The sequence below is a fragment of the Trichechus manatus genome, unplaced genomic scaffold, assembly GCF_000243295.1.
Source record: "Trichechus manatus latirostris isolate Lorelei unplaced genomic scaffold, TriManLat1.0 scaffold00011, whole genome shotgun sequence".
NCBI classification, from domain to species: domain Eukaryota; kingdom Metazoa; phylum Chordata; class Mammalia; order Sirenia; family Trichechidae; genus Trichechus; species Trichechus manatus.
In genome coordinates, this window is record NW_004443947.1 from 7,778,819 (window position 1) to 7,800,166 (window position 21,348).

Consider the following 21,348-nt stretch of genomic DNA (forward strand, 5'->3'; position numbering starts at 1 on the left):
CATGGATGAATCTGGAGGGCATTACACTGAGTGATATAAGTCAGTCACAAAAGGACAAATATTGTATCTAACCACTATTATAAGAACTCAAGATAAGGTTTAAACACAGAAAAAAGCATGCCTTGATGGTTACGAGGGTGGGAAGGGAGGAGAAGTCACTAACCAAATAGTAGACAAGGGTGAACTTCAGTGAAGGGAAGGACCACACACAATACGGGGGAAGTCAGCACAACTGGACCAAAGCAAAAGCATAGAAGCTTCCTAGACCCATCCAGACACTTTGAGGGACCAAGCAGCTGGGGTTGGGGCCTGGGGACCATAGTCTCAGGGGACGTCTAGGTCAACTGGCATAAATATAGTTTGTAAAGAAAGTGTTCTACATCCTGCTTTGGTGAGTAGCATTTGGAGTCTTAAAAGCTTGCTAGTGACCATCCAAGATACATCTATTGGTCCCATCCCACCTGGAGCAAAGGAGAATGAAGAAAACCAGAGACACAAGGAAAATACTAGCCCAAAGAACTAAAGGATTACATGAACCAGAGACTCCATCCGCCTGAGACCACAATAACTAGATGGTGCCTGCCTACCGATGACCACCCTGACAGGGAACACAACAGAGAGTCCCGGACAGAGTAAGAGAAAAATGTAGAACAGAATTCAAATTCATGTAAAAAGACCAGACTTAATAGTCTTAACAGAGTCTAGAGGAACCCCCACAACTATGGCCCCAGATGTTCTGCTAACCCAGAACTGAAACCATTCGCTGAAGCCCACTTTTCAGTCAAAGATTAGGCAGGCCTATAAAACAGAAAATCAGTACATGTGAGGAACCTGCTTCTTGGTTCAATCAAATATACGAGACCAAATGGGCACCTCCTGTTCAAAGGCAGCATGAGAAGGCAGGAATGGACAGGAACTGAATGAATGGACACAGGGAACCCAGGTTGGCAAGGGGGAGTGTGCTGTCACATTATGGGGATTGCAACCAGTGTTAAAAAACGTGTATAAACTTTTGAATGAGAAATTAACTTGAGCTGTAAGCTATCACCTAAAGCACAATTAAAAAAAAAAAAAAAAAAGGATATCATTAATGGAAAACCAAATCCTCATAGGTTTTACAGTCCTGGGTCAAATTAAACCTCAATAAAGGGTTTCCCTTGTGCAAAAAAATAAACAAATATGTATTTTGTCCCTGTAAGAAAGGTCTTAGTTCATATGGTCTTAGTTACTATAGCTGTATAATCGATAATTGATATCTCACAGTGTAAAATCCTGTAGCTTTGTTCTTCCAGATGGGCTCTAGATTCTTCTTGGCCCTTTATATTTCCATGTGAATTTTTAAAATCAGCTTCTCAATTTTTTGTAGGGAAAGCCTGCTGGGATTTTGATTCGGATTGTGTCAAATTTACAATCTCTTATATTTTAGTAAGTTTTGGTTGGTTTAGTTTTCTTTTCCATTTTCATTAAATGATATAATCACTAACAGATGCTCAGTAAGTGGTAGCTACTATTATTATAAATATAATTAATTGCTTTGTAATATCTTGGATAGATTGTGTGTATGAATCTTAGATCAGCCTTCCAAGTTATTTGAACACAGTAACACAAGAAGTGATTGTAATGTGGCATGATTTTCTCTAGCTTTGCAGGCATCTTTGATATAGATGTTTTATGTTTCTTTTAAAATGATGTACAGTAGAGGCAAAAGAGTAAAATGTTTTTCCATTTTTATTATTTTTTTCCCGTTCTGAACAATGTTATGCTTTGGGTGCTTTGCGTAAATTATTTCTATTCCTTCAACATAGGCAATACTATGCCTGTTTTATAAAAGAAGAAATGAATCTGAGAGAGTGGTCAGGTGACTTCCCCGAAGTCACACAGTTTGTGATCTGGAGAGCCTGGGACTGGCACTGGGCATGGCTGGCTCTCAGGGCCTGTTCTTTATACTTCAGCTGACTGACTTTCTCTTTGTTGCTATTCTTCATGACTCAGTGTTCTTTGGCTATTTTTCTATTACCACTTCTAGCCAATCTTCTTTCTGTCTTCCTGTAGAGTCGCTGTGAGTCGGAATCGATTCGATGGCAACAGGTTTGGTTTGGTTTTGGTTTAATGCCTTTACAAGTCTTAAAAGTTTTACTTTTAAAGCTGTCTTCCAGGTCTTAAGCACTAGGAAGCATTCAGGTGTACATTCTGCTACCCCTTGTCTGCTTTCTCAGGGAGACCCTAGTGGATTTGTATCTACCCTTCTTTTGGAACTTTTTAAACATTCAAATAATTAACGAGGTGTTCTTTCATCTAGGTAACCGAATACTTTGTGGATGATAAGGGTGACTGCCTTTCTGAAAATAGACTTTGTTTCTTATCACCTTTTGTATGGAGCACAAATCATGTTGCATGGGTTTTTTCTCCCACATTTTAAATTCTTGCTCATTGTAGACAATTTGGAAAATACGGGAAAGGAGTAAGCAGAAACATAATTACCGTTTTTGTCACTACAGTTAATAGGATTAGAATAACTACAGCTAATATTCATTATCAACACATATACTTCTGTAGTGTACCAGGAATTGTTCTAAGTGGTAAGGATGCAGAATGAACAAAACAGGCAGACATCTCTGCCCTGTGGATGTTAAATGTGGTTAAGGGAGCCCTTGTTAAATGCCAGGATTTTTAAATTTAATTTTTTCCCTTACCATGTAAAGAAGGCTCTATTTTCACCTCAATTTATGGATGAAGAGAAGTTAGATAGTACAATAAAACCTGTGAAAGCTGGAACCTGTATAAGGTGGAAACCTGTCAGAAGGAAAGCTCAAATATTTTCCCCTAAATAAAGAGTGATAGAAAAGTGGTAAGACCGTACCCTGTCAAAGGTGGAAAACTTGAGAGACCCGGAAAAACAAGGCAGTCCCACTGAGTTCTAGCTCTCACAGGTTTCACTATATATGTAAACAAACAAAAAATAAAAATTACGGAGAATATTGTTTAGCATTTTCTAATTGCTTTCTAAATAAATACTTAAATAAATTTTATTTGTGAAAATGGGATCATATGCCTGCTTTTTGTTCCACTTAAAATATAATTTGAACCTTTTTCGATGTCTTTATTATTCTAAAATAGTATTTCCCTAGCTTTAGACAGTTGAATGCAGTCGTCACAGTTTTTGACATATGTGCATACCATTTTTTAAATCTACTTCACATATTTTTAAATCTGCTTTCTTAAATAAATCAGAAAAGGAAACTGTGTATCAGTGCATAATTGGAAAATCAATGGCACTTCTTAAGATAGGTTGTTGTGAAAATAAATACTGTAAAAAGAAAATCCGTATGAAATTCTAGCCAGATAGTGTTCTTTTTTTATAGAAGACTGAACAGGAGCTCAGCTCTTTTTGTTAGAAACAGACAACTGTGAGTATTAGAGATATGTGAAAATCTCTTTGTATAATTAGAAGAGTTGAAAGAAAACTAACGAGGTAGTAACTTTTGCCCTGTGGAATTCATTGTATGCTTAACATGTTGACCAGTGGCTTTCAAATGTTTTTGATTGTTTTCAGTAAGAAACACATTTTACATTTAGACCTAGTACACACTAGCCTATGTGTTTATATGTTTGTGTGTAATTCATGTCTGTCTGTCTCCCATCTACCTACCTACCTACCATCTACATGCACAGTTATGTATTTATGTGTATGTATTATGTATAATTTATATATGTGTATCTGTGTGTGTATATATCTTACATATATATGCTCCCACACACTGCTCTTCCCCAGTTACTGTATTTCATTATCAAATATAAGACGACGTCGATTGTAAAATTTACCATTATTTTATGCAGCAATCAGAAAAAGTGCTGCCAGTTGTAATTGTAAAATGACATTGTAAGAAACATCCCCATTTCAGAGATGTGAAAATGTGAAAAAAAAATGCATTTTAGAATTGATGAGAAGAAAAATGCTGTGTGTTCTTTCCTATTTCAGTTTTTTTTTTTTTAATGGCTATCTACTAAATTGATATTGTAATCCATAATGGATTAGAACCTACAATTTGAAAAACATGAACTACAAATTGAAAAAACATGAATCTTGATTTCTACCTTACATAAAAATCATTGTAGATGGATTTTAGATGTAACTGTGAAAGATAAAATAAAACTTGTAGGATATACGCGGGAGAATGTCTTTATGACCTTAGGAGAAGACACAAGACACAGAGAGCAGAAACAATAAAGGAAACAATTGATAAATTAGAACTTGTTAAAACTAATTACGTCTGTTCATCAAAAGACACCATTAAGAGAAAGAAAAGTTAAACCACAGTTTGAGAGAAGACCCTTGCAATAAATATACTTGACGAAGGACTGCATTCCAGAATGTATAATGAATTTCTATACATGAGTAAGAAAAAGGCAATCCAGTTAAAAAATGGTAAAAGCTTTGAACCATCACTTCCCCAAAGACAATATACAAATGGCTAATAAATTTATGAAAAGGTACTCAACACCATTAGTCATCAGGAAAATGCACGTTAAAACCACAGAGAGATACCACTATACACCAAGCAAAGTGGTAAAATTAAAAAGAACAAAACGCATAGCTGATGAGCAACTGAAATTCATATACACTGCTGGTGGGAGTGGTTATTGATAGAATTACTCTGGAAAAGTGGCAGTGTATACTCAGTGACCTAGTAATTCTACTCCTAGATATAGACCTAACAGAAATGTATACCCATGTACACCAAACAAATGGCAGAATTATTTTTAAATGTCAAAAGCTGAAGCAACCCACGTGTTCATCAACAGTAGAATGAATAAATTTTGAAATATCATACAGCAGTGAAAGAGAATGAACTGCCTCTGCCCTTAAGAACATCAAAAACATAATATTAGCCAAAAGAATCAGACTAGAAAGAATATATACTATATGATTCCATTTATGTAAAGTTCAAAAACAGGCAAAATGAATCTATGGTGATATTAAAAAAATAGTGGTTGCCTTTGAGGAGGTTAATGACTGGGAGGTAATATGAGGGAGACATTTGGGGCCCTGGTAATGTTAATTATGTTGGTTTGAGTGCTAGTTACACGTTGGACGTTTACATTGTCTTCAATTTTTCCATGTTATAAATTGTGGCTACTAGGTCTATAATTCCTTAGGACAAATTGTTGTAAGTTAAATTATGTCAGATGTTACGTAGTACTTTTTAAAGTTATGTGTTGATACATATTATCTGGGAAGGTAACAATTTATAATGCTATCAGAGAGCCTGATTCCTATATGTTGTATAAAAGTTGCTAATTCGATAGGTGAAAGATTGCATCTTTTTTGTTACTGTAGGTGCTCATTTTTGGCCACCATTTAAATTTCTTTTTTGAAATGTTTGTACCTTTGTTTATTTTCCTATCAAGGTATTAGTTTTTGTTTTATAATTAATTTACAAGAGATCTTTATATGCTAAGTTATTTATCATATGTCACAGTATTTCCCCCAATGTATTTGCCTTTAAATTTTGCTATTTTTTAATATTTAGGAGTTAATTTTTTTTTATTTAGCCAAATATAAATCTTTTTCTGTGTTTGGTGTCATGGCTTAGACAGCTTTCTCCCTAGTTCACGAATTTTTAAATGTTCTTCTATGTTTTCTTTCAGTGGTTTTAAGATTTTGTTTTTCATACTTGATTCTTTTTATCCACAGTATATTTTGGTATGTGGTATGAGGTAGCATTTAACTTTTATTTTGAACACTAAGTATTGAATTATTTATCCTTTTTCTACTAGTTTGAAGTTCTGACTTGATCATACACAAATTCATAAGTGTGAATGAATCTGTTTCTGGACTTCCTATTGTTTCATTAATCTGTCTTTCTTTCCCAGGGCCACACTGCTTTAATTATTGTAGCTTTTAAGAGTAAGTTTCATTATCTAATAACATGAGCACACCCCCTTTTTAAAAAAGTTGGTAAGGAAGCAAAGAAGAAGTACTTGTGTTCATTCTTCCAGAAACTTTAGTATCATCATGTATAATATTGATACTCACAAGATAACTTACTGGAGTTTGAGTGGGATTGCATTGAATCTATAGATCAAATTGGGAAGAATCAACATTTTAGTAATAATGAGTCTTTTTATCCATGAAAATGAAATCTCTCTCCAATTATTTTGATTTTTCTTTGGTTTCTTTCACAGAGTTTTGTAGTTTTCCTCTTAGAGATCTTATGTATATTTTGTTAGATTTATTGTTGTTTGTTGCTATTGAGACCGTTCCGACTCATGACAACCCTATGGGTGCAGAGTAGAACTGCTCCATAGGGTTTTCAAGGGTGTGACCTTTCAGAAGCGGTTCACTAAGCCTGTCTTCTGAGGTGCCTCTGAGCGGGTTTGAAGCACCACCCTTTCAGCTAGTATTTGAGTCCTTATCCATTTGTGCTATTCAGAGATTCCTTGTTAGATTTATACCTAAGTATTTCATGATTTTTGGTACTAATGTAAACGGTGTTGTGTTGTCCTAGATTAGGGATTAAGAGCCTAGGTAGAGTTAACAGTAACAACCAAAAGGTGCTTGGTTTACCTTAACCAGTCATTGTTCTGTGTATTTAGAATTCATGGCTCGTAGTGATTGGCAGAGTGGTTTTAGACTTTTCTGCTTGACTTAATGTTAAACATATAATAATCTCTTCCCGATTTCTTATTGTATTTGAGATTTCTTTTGTGGCCTAAAATGCTCTATCAGTTTTTTAAAACAGTATTTCATGCAAAATCGTAAACAATGCATAGTCTTCTTTTATAGGGTGGAATGTTTGAGATATATTGCATAAATCAAGTTTATTTTTATTTGTTTACTTGATCTATCAAAAATGAAAAACTGTTTAAGAAATTAAAAATATTTCTCTTTTCCTTGGTGTACTCTGTAGAATTTTATTTAGTATATAAAAGCACATATCCTCTTTATAAATTTTGCTTTTAGAAATTTAAAAAAACTCTGTTATTCAATGGTTTGACCTGAATATTGCTGTCTTAGTGATAAAGACTCTTGGTTTCCTTTTTATTTGATTTTTTATTATTATTTTTTTGCTCATTACTTTTAGTTTGTGTGTGTGTGTGAGAGAGAGAGAGAGGGAGAGAGAGAAAGAGAGAGAGACGTTATTGTGCCTCCCTCTATGGGCAGGGGAATACCCGAGTTCAACTTTATTTTATTTAAAAATGCTGGTTGCAACCCATTAAGTTGATTTTATGGGTCACAACCAGCATTTGGAAAACACCCAAGACACGTTTTTCTGTATGGAAAGTACACTGAATTCTGAGTAGAATGACCTAGATCTGAGTCCTGCATCTCTCTTTTCCTAGTTGTGTGACGCTTAACTAGTTGCTTCTCTGGTTCTCTGTTTTTTCTATAAAATTGGAATATCTACTTGGTATCTTTTTCTGATGATTAAAAGACAGTGTATGAAACTTGCCTAGCACAAAGACTCAGTAAATTTTGCTAGTATCATTTTGCATTATGTTTTTGTCATCATCAGTGTCTTAAGTCGAAAAATCTTAAAACATAAGAGAAAATGGCAGAATGCCATGTTTTTCAGATCTTTTGTGAGTTTTCTTTGCCTCTTCTCAGGAATAAAGATGTCCTGGTGGCGCAGTGGTTAAGAGCTCAGGCTGCTAACAAAAAGGTTGGCAGCTTGAATCTACCACCCACTCCTTGGAAGCCCTACGTGGCAGTTCTACTGTGTCCTGTAGGGTTGCTGTGAGTTGGAATTGACTCAGTGGCAACGGGTTTGGTGTGTTTTTTTTGGTTTGTATTAAAATTTTACACCGTAAGTATTTCTCATCATAAAACTGAAAATGCAGAAGTTGCAGCATTTTTGAAGTAGGGAATTGATTGCTCTTATATAACTCTCAAAGGTAGGGAATTTTCCAAGTGAAATACATTCTGTGTTAGATGGTGGCACCTACTGGCAAAGATATATCACTGCTCAGAGCCTGCTGTGCTTATACATACACTAAAAGAAAATGGGAGATAGGTCATTGGAACCAACCTGCCCCTTCCATTGATTGGCATGACAGTGAGAAGGTGGAATGTGAAAAAGAGATTCTAAGATTAGTGAAATACTAGAGAAAAAGGAAATCGAGGTGGTAGCTGAGATTCCATCCAGATGTAATGCTTTCACGGGTGTTAATACTTTAATAACACAGCTGCTCAAAATACTGGTTTGCTTCTCTCTTTCCTGACAACTTTTCAACTCATAATATTACGAGATTTTCTTTTTTTAAATGATGGTGCAGTAGGGTAAACTTTTCAAGATTTTGTTTTAAGAAATGTATTTTACATCGGGGCTACCTGGAATGCATTTATTTATTAAGGTGAGGAATTTTTGCCATTACTAGCCCAGTGTAGCAGTGTTATTTAAAGTGCACAGATAAAAAGGAAAGTTATTTTTGCCTAGCTGTTTATCATTCTCAAAGACTATACTACATGTATTTTCAGTTATTACTTTTAATAGCAGTGTTGAATTTGATTATTTTTCCCATCCTCTTTCATTAAACACATTTGTGATCAGTGGCATAAAATTTCTCCAAGTCTGACTCTGAGGGTAATGGAGACCTGACTAACTGAACTAACCAACCAACCAGTTGTCCTTAGGTTGGAAGGTTATACTATCAGTTATGCTTAGAATGCTATTTATGAAGACAGAGCAACTGCCTGTGTCCTCTTTTCCTATGGCTGGAAAAGGGTCTGTAAAACAAGATTGAGATCTTCATCAACTGCAAATAGCCATACACACCATGTATGGGAGGAGGCAGTGTAGGTAGAGTCTAGCTTGGAATCCTTGCAGTTACTTGCAGCATAACCGTAGGTGAGTTGCAAAACATATTTAAGCCATGGTTTCTCATCTGTAAACTGGGGATAATGTGTACTGTCTTGCAGGGTGATTGAAAAGATTTAAGATCATTTATAAAGTTTCTAAAACAGTGCTTGGCATATGGCATATCAATTATTGTCATTTTAATTCCTCTGTGGAATTATTAGATATAATATACAGTTGATTGTATTTTTGATATAATTGACTGGTTTCATAAATGTGACCTGGAGAAGATACCCAGGAATAGACATTAGATTTTAGTGGTATTCGGTAGTTCTGAAATACCACATACTGGATGGAGTCTGTCTTGATGATATTAGTGCAGTTTCTTACTTGAGGTTGGTCCTATTCCATGGGCCACATAATTTCTCCATAGCAGTGATTTTTTTAGAAGAGACATGGGTACCTGGGGGAACTTGAAAAAACAAACCAAAACACATACTGCCTGAGTCTCCATCTGCTCTGTGGTCAGCTATTTGGTCAAAGACATGCTTTGCTGTTTTATTGCATTTGGGACACCTTTGAGAATCTAATGTGGATCTTCTCTTTGGAGAAATGCATGGACCTCTAGTAAAGAACCCGTGATATGAAAGTTTCCCAGATATGAATTTAACAGCATACAGGATTTACCCCAGGATTTAGATAACTGGGCATACTCCATGAGTTACTTGGCCATGGTGAGATCAGGCTGTATTTGAAGAAGATCACATACTGTCACAGGTGCCAAGGAAAGAAGCCCAAAGAGAAAGGCCAGGCCTGAGATGGCTGTAATTTAGTGTATCTTTCAGAAGAGTTCCCTTTAGGAGCTCATCCCCTCTACAGCAGTAATTCTCAAGGGGTGGGGGCAGTTTTAAGCCCCCCCCCCACCCGGGACATCTATTACCCTGGAGACATTTTTGTTTGTCATAATGCAGGGTAGGGGGAATATGCTGCTAAATATCCTGCAGTGCACATGACAGCATCCAGCCCAAAATGTCAGTAGTACCAAGGTTGACTTGTCCTAGAGTCCAGCTGCTTCCTCCTAGATTGTGTTTTTCATTGGTAGTAGTATCACAGTGGGAGAGCCTGCATTTTTATCTATATATGTGTGATGTTTCTTGGTGGGTTTAGGAGGAAAGAGATGATGATGAGAAGGGTATGAAGTGAGTAAGCCAATCTGGTATTTCAAAGAACTTTCCCAGAAGTGTTGGAGGCTCAAAGAGGATTTCAGCTCTCCAATTGGCTTACCTCATGGTTTCACCTCAGAATTTGAATATGGGAAACTACCTTCCTTTTCCCTTGGGAGACTCATTGTTTTTTTCCTACCTCACTCTTGAACCTGTGACCTTTTGTCTGTTGCCTTTAAGAATTAAAAATCAAAATGATTTTTTCAAAAAAGTTTTATAGCTCCTATAAGAGAATTTTCTATTTTTACCCATCCCTCGGACCTAGCCCCGTATAGCAGGCTGAGAAATATGATAGGGAAGAGGAGAGGAATGTATTGTACTTAACCAAGTGGGCATTTCCTTTGTCTCCCATAAGGATTTGTCTGGTAAAGTGAGAGGAGGAAGGAATTATGCTGTGTTATTGCCCTATTCTAATGTTTGCCAATATGAATTGAACTCTTATTAATAGCCACCACCCATCTGTTAGTTTGTCATTCTGTGGTGATTTGCATATTGCTGTGATGCTGGAAGCTATGCCACCTGTATTTCAAATACCAGCAGGGTCACCCATGGTAGACAAGTTTCAGCAGAACTTCCAGACTAAGACAGACTAGGAAGAAAGGTGTGGTGATCTACTTCTGAAAATTAGTCAGTGAGAACCCTGTGGATCACAACAGAATATTGTCTGATATAGTGCTAGAAGATGAGCTGCCTAGGGTGGAAGGCACTCAGACTACATAGGGGCCTAGCATACTGGTGATTGTGAAGGTGGCTCAGGACCATGTTGTACATGGGGTTGCCATGAGTTGGGGCTGCTTCAATTGCAAATAGCAACAACATTATGAATAGATTTTATTATAAAAGGTGAGAGGGTCAGTGTCGAGCAAGCTTGGGAAAGTTGGATTAAGCTAAACCAGTCTAATGTTTTTACTTGTAGAACATTACAGAACCTTTAGTATCTTAATGCAGTGTGTTATAGCCTCTGAGAGAGAGAGAGACAGAACGAGAGCGATCTAGAGTGTGCAGCATTTCTCAAACTTAATTAGCATCTTTTGGGATTAGTATCACCTGGAATACTCCTTGGAAATGATCTTGTCATCATTGTAGCTTAATAGCAGAATTTTCCCTTTGGCATCTTCTGAAGGCTTTCTAAGAGAAGTTGGAAAAATACGTATGATTGGGGAGCTATTCCAACCCCCACAGGGTTTCATTAATACAATTTTATTAAATTGTGTATCTTTATCCACTTTCACCAAGCCTTAAGAGGACAATAGCTATTTTTATCAGAAAGGTTATGCATTTCCTTCTCAACCATACAAGTAAACACTTTCTCCCTTTTGGAATGAATGAAAGGAAGAACTGAATTTTCTCACTGTAAAGACAGTTGCTTCTTGTGTAGTCTACAGGGACTTCTGACTTTTTAACTTCTTTCCTGAGTGAGGGAAGTGTTGAGAATAGCTTTGGAGGATTCAGGCTCCTATTTTTAAAAAGTTTTTTAGTTCAAAACGCCTGTCATCCCTCATACATTTCCTGGGGTACCTGGAGACATGAGGATGGGGCCTGCTTTCCCACCTTTCTTCCACTTAATTCCCCCTTCCTGTACATGTTCACCTTTCATGCTCTCAGCCGTTCTTCTTTCTCTCTTTGCCACCTTCTTAGAAACCAGGACATTGTGACGTTGCAAGGATAGCTTTGTAACTCTACCGGTTGAACCCAGGAGATGGTATCTTGAGTCACTATTCCCACTTTGTTCGTCCCCCTAAAGAACACTGCCAGCTTTATTAATCCCTAGATTCCTCAAGTTAGAAGTAAAAGGAAAATTGCAGGGATACACCTTCAGAAATAGTACTTTTGTTTCCCTCTTCCTATTCAGGATTATTTACTGCTGCCACTACTCTAGCCCTGCTTTGGACGCTGGGTTCTTATAGCATTCTGTCTGCTTAATTCCTTGTTAGTTTAGTGAAGTCACAGCAGAAATGTTTAAACAATATTTTACTAAAGTACTTGGGAATAGCCAAGGGAAATAAATATCAAGCAATGTGGAGTCTGGCTTATAAAGTACAGTTTATCTCCTGTGTACACGCTGCCTTCCTCTACCTGGTGGTTGGCTTTCACATACACACACCTGCTGCCTCCCCATTGCAGGCTTTGGAGCTATGAGATTATAAGATTTTACTCAGGAAGCCAGTTGGTTTTCCCTGTAGCCAGCCATGTGGAGCCATTCTGTCAAAATGTCTGAGGTTAGAAAAGTGGGAGAAGATAACACTTAGGGGAAAGTAGCATCTCCAAAGCAGGGAGTAAACTAATTATTTTTTGAATACCTGTTATACACCAAGTGTTACGCTAGGCAATCTCAATACCCACAGCAACTCTATATAGTTTGTATTCATTCCCTGAGTAAAATGACTTACTCAAGGTCACATAGACACATTGAGTAAATGAACAAATCAAGATTCATACCCCTCTTTGGTTTCAAAGCCTTTATCTTTCCTGTGTTGTACTACATCCCTGATCAGAGCTAGCTGTATGAACTTCAGAGTTACCAGTGTTCAGTGATGATTCTTCTGCCATTACCTACATTGGGTATTTTCAAATGGATTGTTTGGAAATACTGTGTAGGTCCAAACATTTTAGGACTTGAAGAACATAAAGAAAAAATAGGAAAACTTTTGAGAGGTGGGCTTATCCCCTAAGGGCAATACACAGGATTTTATAAACACTGGTAACTTAGGCAGATCTATAGGATCCTGTTGAATAATGCTGTGGGACAAATATAGTAGTTTAAATTTTGTACCCTAATCTTCAAATTATGCTGGAAGATAATCTTGGAGAGACTGCTATCCATGAGTGAGTTGTTATTCCTTTTGGAGCACAACTCTCCCACTTCGCCTTTTCATTAAGTTTGCATTTAGCCATTAGGTAGGAGCTTCAAAAGAAAATCCAATCATGTATAATCTCCAGTTAATGGGCATCTATTGAGCGACTAGGTCACCAGAAAGAATAATTACACAGTGCCTCTTTGTGCGGTAAACACAAAAATCAAAAGCTAATGCATTCCCAAGGCATTCCAGATTGTTATTGGCTAACAGCATCCTCCTCTTCAGGGAAAAGGTTGGGGCACCCACCATGCTTGCTGAAGGAGATTGCAAAGGCATTCCAGAAAAACAAGGCTATCAAGGGAGGAAAGAGAAAGGCAGGGGGGCTTCCAAGGCTTTGTCAGTTCTAATTGCTGATGGTTGGGGTGGATTACTGAATAGCAGACATTCTAGTAAACATTTTGTGCAATCATCGGGAACTTAAGAGGGTCTCTGGGGCTTCTTGCCACAAGTTAAAGAATAACAATGGTGATTGAGGTAGACCTTCAGGCCCACTCTGGCAATTTAGCCTGTTTTCCCACAGTTTATGTGCAACCTTCATAAATAAAGATTTTATGCTTACTTTTGTCCAGCCACTAACTATGTTGATTTATGAAAGATGATCACAGCCCTCTTGACCCAAAATGGCATGTGTTAGCCAGAAGCCAAGTAGCTCGTGTGTTTCTGTTGATAGACTCTAGTTCGGGTTTTCAAAATTATATCTTGGTATAGTTATTTAGGATTTGCAAAACTTGGCATAATTCAAATAACCTGTTTTTCCCCCCTTAGAACACTTCAGTTATGGAGGATCAAAATGAAGATGAGTCCCCAAAGAAAAATACTCTTTGGCAGGTAGGAATGACGGCGCAAGATAAGATAGCAATTGAGTTAATATAGATAAGATGCTCCCTCAGCTGATGTCCTCAATGAGAACAAGAGCCAAGCATTTTTCTTTTCTTGTGTGCAGTTTTACTAGTTTTATAATCCACCCTAATTTATCTTCTTTTCCTTAGGGAAGTGTGGTTACAAATAGTAAAGAATAAAGCATTTTGGAGTTTTCTCCAAAATTTACAAAGATTCCGAAGTGGCTGTGGCCTGAAATGTTCTGTTTGTGACCATGGTCTAAGCCAAAGGTGGAGAATGGTGGCATCCTTTGTCACCAGAATGGCACCATGCCACATACCATTTTTTCCTGTTTTTGCCCCCCACCTCTGCCATTCTCGTCCATTAACTGTTGGTTTGCTTTTGCTTTGTAATCTCAATTTCCTTCTTTCCTGGCTCTATTTTAGTTTGCCAGCTTTCCTCTCCCTCTCTCCAGTTTTTTTTGGGAGGTGGGCATGTAAATTTTAATGATTTGGGGTTGTCATTAACCGTTATGGCACACAGTCTTTCCCTTCATGAAGACACAATTAAAGGCAAAGCAATCTAAACTGAAGAGAATAATGTAAAAAAAACTTCTTGGTTCATTTGATTTGAAACTGAAGAGGCAGGTTACTTACTTAGCAAGAATAAAGTGCCCCCAACAAATTTAAGGTGAAATGAAACAAAGCAAAACAATGCCAGGAGGTTCTTTCTAGGCCAGGTAGGTGGTTGGAAATAGAATGTTGAAAATGTGCTAAACAGCAGTGCATATACGGCTAGTTTTTTTTGAACATTTTGTTCAAAGTGAATTTTGTTCTTTTCTTCTTGTGTTTTTTTTTTACAATAGGATTCTCTTAATTTACTATTGATTTTTCAGTTTACAGTGGTTCACACTTCAGCTTTCAGTTTTTCTTTCGTCTGTCTTCCAGTCAAGTAGTTATTGGTTAACAAATGCTCTAGGGAGGCTAGGTGGTTAGGAACCCTTCTGTAAATGAAATAACAACTCCTTTGCTTATCAAATATGATAATGGGTGTAAAAGTGCTTTGTAAATTATGAAACAGTACACAAATGCAAGCTGTTACCGCTTGGTAATTTTTACTGGCTTTCTTTTTGAGTGTTTTAAACTTGTTATGAAAGCAATTATTTTGGCAAGTTATCGTGAAAAAATATAGAAAGAAAGGGAGAAGGAAAACATACAGTCTTCTTTCTCAAGATCATTGTGATGTACATTCTTTACTCTGTGTTGGTGTATTTCTCTTCACGCAAATTATTGTGATCACAATGCTATATAAAATCCTGAATCTTGCCTTTTGTTCCCTAATGTTAATTCATAAGCATGTACTCTTGTACTTACAATCTTACTTTATAAATCTAATTTTAATGGCTACATTATAGCACTGTGAGATGTGGTAATAATATAATTTGCTTTAGCAAGTTGCCTATAATTGGGCAGTTAAGAGTTATTTCTAATTTTTCTCTTTTGTAACGTGGTGAACATCCTTATGCTTAAGCAGCAGAGATGTACTTTATACCTTCCGATATTTACCACAGCAAAAAATTTCATTTCAGCTCCGACTGTGTTGAACTCTTTTAATTTTGGGGTCTGTTAGATATGAATGTGTTACTACAAGCAACATCGAATTCTGATTTCTATTCACTGCTACCCCCTGGTGGTACCTGGTGTCAGTGCGCTCTCCCTGACCCAAGATACACCAAAACCCATTGCTGTTGATTCAGACTCACAGTGAGCGACCCTATAGGAGGACAGAGTCACACTGTCCCATAGGGTTTCCAAGGCAGTAATCTTTACAGAAACAGATTGCCACATCTTTCTCCTGTGGAGTGGCTGGTGGGTTCGAACTGCTGACCTTTTGGTTAGCTACCAAGCACTTAACCACTGCACCACCAGGGCTTCTCTGGCCCAAGATACAAGGGGGGAAAAACACATGTAGATAATGGGGTGGTAAGATAAATAGGATGAGAGATAAATGCCTTCCTGCTTTGTACCTGTAAATGTGAACATAAGAACTTGCCTTGGACATGAAAGATTTTTATCAAGGAAGTCTATAGACTTCTTTGGATATTTATAAAGGATACCTTCTTTCTGGAATAGGTTCAGTTCACTTTAAGTTAAGGGACCTATTGATAACAAAAGCTCTTGGTTCTTTCTATGTAAGACTTCTGTGATAGGTTCCTAATGGAATTAATGGAAATTTATAGTGGAATTCTTCAGTTCTCAGAATTCTCCTATATGGTCTTCCTTCTGATATTATACACTAAAGGGCTATCAGAGGAGTGATGGATAGATGGCTTAGCAAATGTTTGATGGAAGTGTTGAGGCTGTTTTGTTTTTGAACAGGGAAGTTACTGAGCCTCATAGCATTAGTAGTAGTTGTGGCTTGATTTTTGATGCTGTTGTCCTGATGCAGTGTATGGAGTTTCAAAAAAATTATATATATATACTGATTTTATCCAAGGCCATGTAGGTGGATTTGGTGAGAAATGCATTATTAGTATGGAAATCTGTGGATTATCCACAATTGAACTACACCAAGATGAGGAACTTAAGGCATTCATGATTTACCTTGGGTCATTTTCAGAGAAAGTGATCAAAAGAAGAGAGAGAAAGCTTAAAATGTTTTGCCAGCAGTTTAGTCACACTGGGAAACTATGGAGGAGTTTGAAACTGTTAGGTAAAATGAAGCTTTTTGATGGAATTGCCTTCGGGTTTCAGCTCACAGGTTTTTTTTTTTTATCTTTTCTGCTAGATAGATCAGTGGTTCTTCAGAGTGTGGTCCCAACACCAGCAGCATCAGCATCAGCATCATCTGGGAGCTTGTTAGAAATGCATGTGGACAGAACCAGAACCTGTAGGGGTGGGGCCCAGCAGTCTGTGTTAACAAACCCTGTCTGTGATTCTGATGTACCTGCAAGATTGAGAACCATTGACTTAGACTGTATATAGCATTAACCTTCAATTTTGAGGAAACAAAACAATTAATAGTCAATCAGTTGCCACTTTGCCAAGTTTAGCATTTCCTCAAAGATGCTCATCTCCAGCATTAGCTATATAATAACAGCATAGTTCTGGAATAAGCGTTGGAGAATGATGACTTACGGCACCATTTAACTTCAGCATCTACTTTAGTGACTGATTTGAGGACATGGGCCCTGAATATATTTTTAATTACTACTGAACAAATTAATAAAGGAGTGAATTTGACTTTAGGGTAAAACTGGTATTTTGAGATTAAATACACAGGGTGAAAAATGTTTCTAATGAAATGTTACTTAGGTTTATTTCCCATGTCTAACTGTTTTTTTGTTTGTTTTTTCTAAAATAGATAAGTAATGGAACATCATCTGTGATCGTCTCCAGAAAGAGGCCATCAGAAGGAAACTATCAAAAAGAAAAAGACTTGTGTATTAAGTATTTTGACCAGTGGTCTGAATCAGATCAAGTGGAATTTGTGGAACATCTTATTTCACGAATGTGTCATTATCAGCATGGACATATTAACTCTTACCTGAAGCCCATGTTGCAGCGGGACTTTATTACTGCTTTACCAGGTAACTACATCTGTCTTTTAAAAGCTAAGTGGTGGAAGAATGCCCAGCTCAAGAGCCTAGGCGGAACTGAGTAGGTATTTGTAAAGTGAATGGCTGCGTACTGTGTGAGGCAGCATTTCTTTGTACACATATGACATTTTAATATGTGTTAATTGAGGAAGAATTAATAATTTAGCATCTACCTAGGAAATGTAGGCAGTTTCTGGGATTAATAGTGTTGAACACTGAATGCTTTTTATTTTGATGTAGTCTATATGCAGTCTGCACTTTGACTTTACATGTAATTAAAAAAAAATATTGGACTCTTTTTCCTGCAGTGCTTATGTTCAGGAAGTATCCCAAAGTTTAGGAAGTTCATTTATATCTGAAGTTCACACTTAAGGAAATGGCATAAATGCATTGGGGAAACCAGTAGCATGCCTTTATTACATTTCTTGAGGCTTGTTTTATATCCTCTCCCTCACCACTCTCTCCCAATCTCTTTCTCAAATACATAGGCACACTCACACACATACACTTTGTTTTTTGTTAAGTTTATTTTGATTTTTGATTACTTGTTAATTCTTTTTTTCCCCCTTCTCTCTCTGTCTCTCTGTCCGTCTTCTCTTTCTTTTCCTTCTCCCATCTCCTCCCTCCTCCTCCTCCTCCTTTTTAAATTTAAAGTTGACTGGGTTAGATAGCGAGTCCCTGTGTGGTGCCAGTGGTTAACACATGCTTGATTACTAACCAAAGAAATGTTGGAGGTTCAAGTTCATCCAGAGGTGCCTCAGGAGAAAACCCTGGTAATCTATTTCCGAAAAATCAGCCATTGAAAACCCTACGGAGCACAGTTTTACTCTGACACACATGGGGTTGCCGTGAGTTAAGGTCGACTCAGTGGCAGCTGGTTAGGTTAAATAGAGAGATTGTACTCCTGAAGAGAATGCTTGTCAGAACATTTGCCTCTGCTATGATCAGTGTGTAGTCTGGAGGTTACATTGCCATGCTAGGGTTGGCCTAGAAGTAGCCAGGGAAAACCAGTGCCATTCCCACCAGCCCTACCCCTTTTCAGAGCTATAGGTTGGCCCTTCAGAGTAGCTCTTTCCTTAGCTTGACTGCGGTTTGCGGTGCAGCAGGACTCCGTGTTCTTGGTACTACCACAGCAAATAGGACTTCACTCACGTCTCAGACCTGCAACCTGGGGCTGCAGACTGACACACCACCTTCTGATTTCTAATCCCCCTTCCAAAACTTCTAAGTTAACTTTCTACAACGGGAGTGGGGAAGGATATTTGAGAGTTAGCTTTGAAAATTTTGACTCTTCTGTTATTTTTGTGCTGAAATGTAGCACGACTTGCTCAGTATCTTCCATTAGTATCTCTAGAAAAGCAAAATGTGACCCCTCTCTTTCTAGAATCATAGTACTTAATTGCTGAAAGGGACCTTAGCCATCACTTAGTTGTGTTTCTTGTTGTACAGATTAGGAAGGTGAGGGTAAGAGAAATTAGGTGAAATGCCTAAGATCACACATCTTGGTCATTGTGGTGATGATGGGGTGGGCAGGGAGGAGGTGAGGTTGACTCAAAAGTTAGTGCAATGGCTAAAATCACTTATAGTTAAGATTACTCTGGAAAATCCCTGAAATTGGCCCTAAGCATAGAACACATGGCTTACACTCCAATTCAGTAATATTCACTTTTAATTATAAGAGAGAGAAGGAGAGATAGACAGACATGCTTTTAATTGTTTAAGAGAGAATTATAGGTGAATGTAAGTAAGAGGAGTGCACCTGTAATGCATCTCCTCTGTACATCGTTTGCCCAGAACCCAGAACCCAAATTTTCCAAGGCTTTCTATTGAATTAGGCTGCATCTCATGCCACAAAAAGACAGGATCATTTTTTTTTTAAGCCAGCAATTATACTTGTTCCTCATGAGTGCTTTTAACTAAATGAGACTATACCTCTTTTCCTACTGAAGCAAATCTGTTTATTGTTTCATTGTTTGCTTTCTACTCTTCTGGTTTTATTTTCCCCCCCATAATTTGCTTCTCAAACATTTTAGAGTGCCAGGGAACTCACTTTATATTAGAATATCCACGAGGTGGCACTGTTGAAGTTCTCTTGATTTGCAGAGTATAGATTAGAGGCAGCTCCTTCTCTTGGGGAGTGTACAGTCTTGGAGAAGAGACAGAACAGATGAACATGTGTTATGTATATAAATATGGTTAGTATAATTGCATACAATTCAGTTTTCATTACAGCGAATTTTAAGGCATTGTCCATATCTCTGTTAAAGTGGAATTTTGTGGTATTGAACATTACATGAAATGAATGGACCATTGGCTGGGACGTGGAAATATTTTTGTTAAAATGGTATTTGTTTTAACAGGATTTGATCTGAACATATATACATATGTCAGTGTATATCATACATATGAATCTAATAGCTGGGGACAAGCTGGCCAAGTTGATTGTGTTAGTGTCTAGTAGACCTGGATTAAACCTGGCATTAGTTCCTTAACACAGACCTTGCCTTAGGAACATTAGGGGAAAAACAGGTCTGTGTATAAGTTCATACTTCGATTTAACATTGTGTGGAGTGACTTTCTAATCATTGTTTAGTTTGGTGTTTAACTTTTACTGTAGATGATCTTGATTTTGAATTTTTACTCTGTTGAAATTAATAGTTAACCTGACTTCTTTTGATCGCAAAAGCCATTATTAATTCTATAAAAGTTGTCTATAGTTTTGCCTTTTTTAATGCTTACTCTGAATATTGTACCTGTCAGTGTAGGGAAAATGGAAAATGTTTGTGGTCTCTGGCTCCTTTTGGTTCAGTGGAAAAAGTGATAATTATGATATGCTTTTCTAAAAATCATAGTAAATGTTTAGTCTGCAATGTCAATTTCTGCAGGCTAAGTTTGTGGTTTGTAAGAATTGGTGTTAAAGGGAAAATGTATATGATTTAAAGTAGAGGCAGATCGTACTTCGAAAAGGATGATACACTTTGGCGGTCAGTTTGGTGAGGTATCTGAGCAATTAAGAGTTTTGAAGCATCCTGGCCATATATATTCATTTGTCTAATCTTCAAGTAAGGATGATAAACCATTATGACTGTAGATGTGACAGAGACTTATTAGATGGAGGGCTTCAGGCTGGATGCGGGGTCAAAGACCTAGCATGACTGTGTGGGATGGGCATGGGTGTTGGATGTAGACAGCCGCTAGGTTTGGATCCCAGCCCTTGCACTTAAGAGCTCTGTGACTCACTTTTTGGAACCTCAGTTTCTTGATCTGTGTGGGAATAATAGTAATACTTCATGGGGATATGGTTAAACACTTGGCTGCTAACTGAAAGGCTGGTGGTTCAAACCCACAAGCTGCTTTGCAGGAGAAAGATGTGGCAGTCTGCTTCCATAAAGATTACAGCTTTGGAAACCCTATGGGACAGTTCTACACTGTCCTGTAGGGTCACTGTGAATTGGAATTGACTGGTGGCAACAGGTTTGGTTTTGAGGGGATATTGTGAGGCTTAAAGACAGTGTATGTCATATGCCTGGCATCTAGTGGATACTACGCGGATGGCAGCTTTATTTATTTTTTCTTTTTAAAAAATTTTTTTTATTGTTGTAGTAAAATGAAGTTTACATTTCAAGTTAGTCTCCCGTACAGAATTTTTTTTTCTTCTTTTTTGTTTTTTTACTAACATTGTTATGAGACCCCAACCGCTCACCCCATTCTGCGACAGCACACTCCTCCTTTCCGCCCCTGATTCCCCATGAACGTTCAACCAGCTCCTAACTCTCTCTGCCTTCCCATCTCACCTCTGGAAAGAAGCTGCCCCTTTGGTCTCTTGTATCTACTTGACTAAGAGGCACATTCTTCGCAAGTATCACTTTATGTCGGATGGCAGCTTTTAAAAAAAAAAAAAAAAACAGAAACGCCCAGAGAGGCAGGAAACACCTGCTTCTCCAGAAGTAATAAGACTTATTGCTAGGAAGTTTTAATTATTCACCCACTAATTTCCAAACTGATTCATCCTGACATCATATAGGTGTGTGTACCACTTTGTTGTTTTGTTT

At 37.5% G+C, this 21,348-nt stretch overlaps 1 protein-coding gene across 8 annotated transcripts in view; it reads left to right on the top strand.

The window, feature by feature from the left end:
• Window positions 1-21,348, top strand: part of FBXW11 (F-box and WD repeat domain containing 11) — a 158,735-nt gene that overhangs the window by 81,527 nt on the left and 55,860 nt on the right. For 6 of the 8 annotated variants that reach the window (XM_023726506.1, XM_023726503.1, XM_004371198.2 and 3 more), the window contains 2 exons: window positions 13,645-13,707; window positions 17,062-17,287. In XM_023726506.1, coding sequence (XP_023582274.1) covers window positions 13,657-13,707; window positions 17,062-17,287 — 277 coding nt within the window. In that variant the 5' untranslated portion in view covers window positions 13,645-13,656. The remainder of the gene's footprint in view (window positions 1-13,644; window positions 13,708-17,061; window positions 17,288-21,348) is intronic. The other 2 variants (XM_004371197.2, XM_004371200.2) reach the window with 1 other exon arrangement.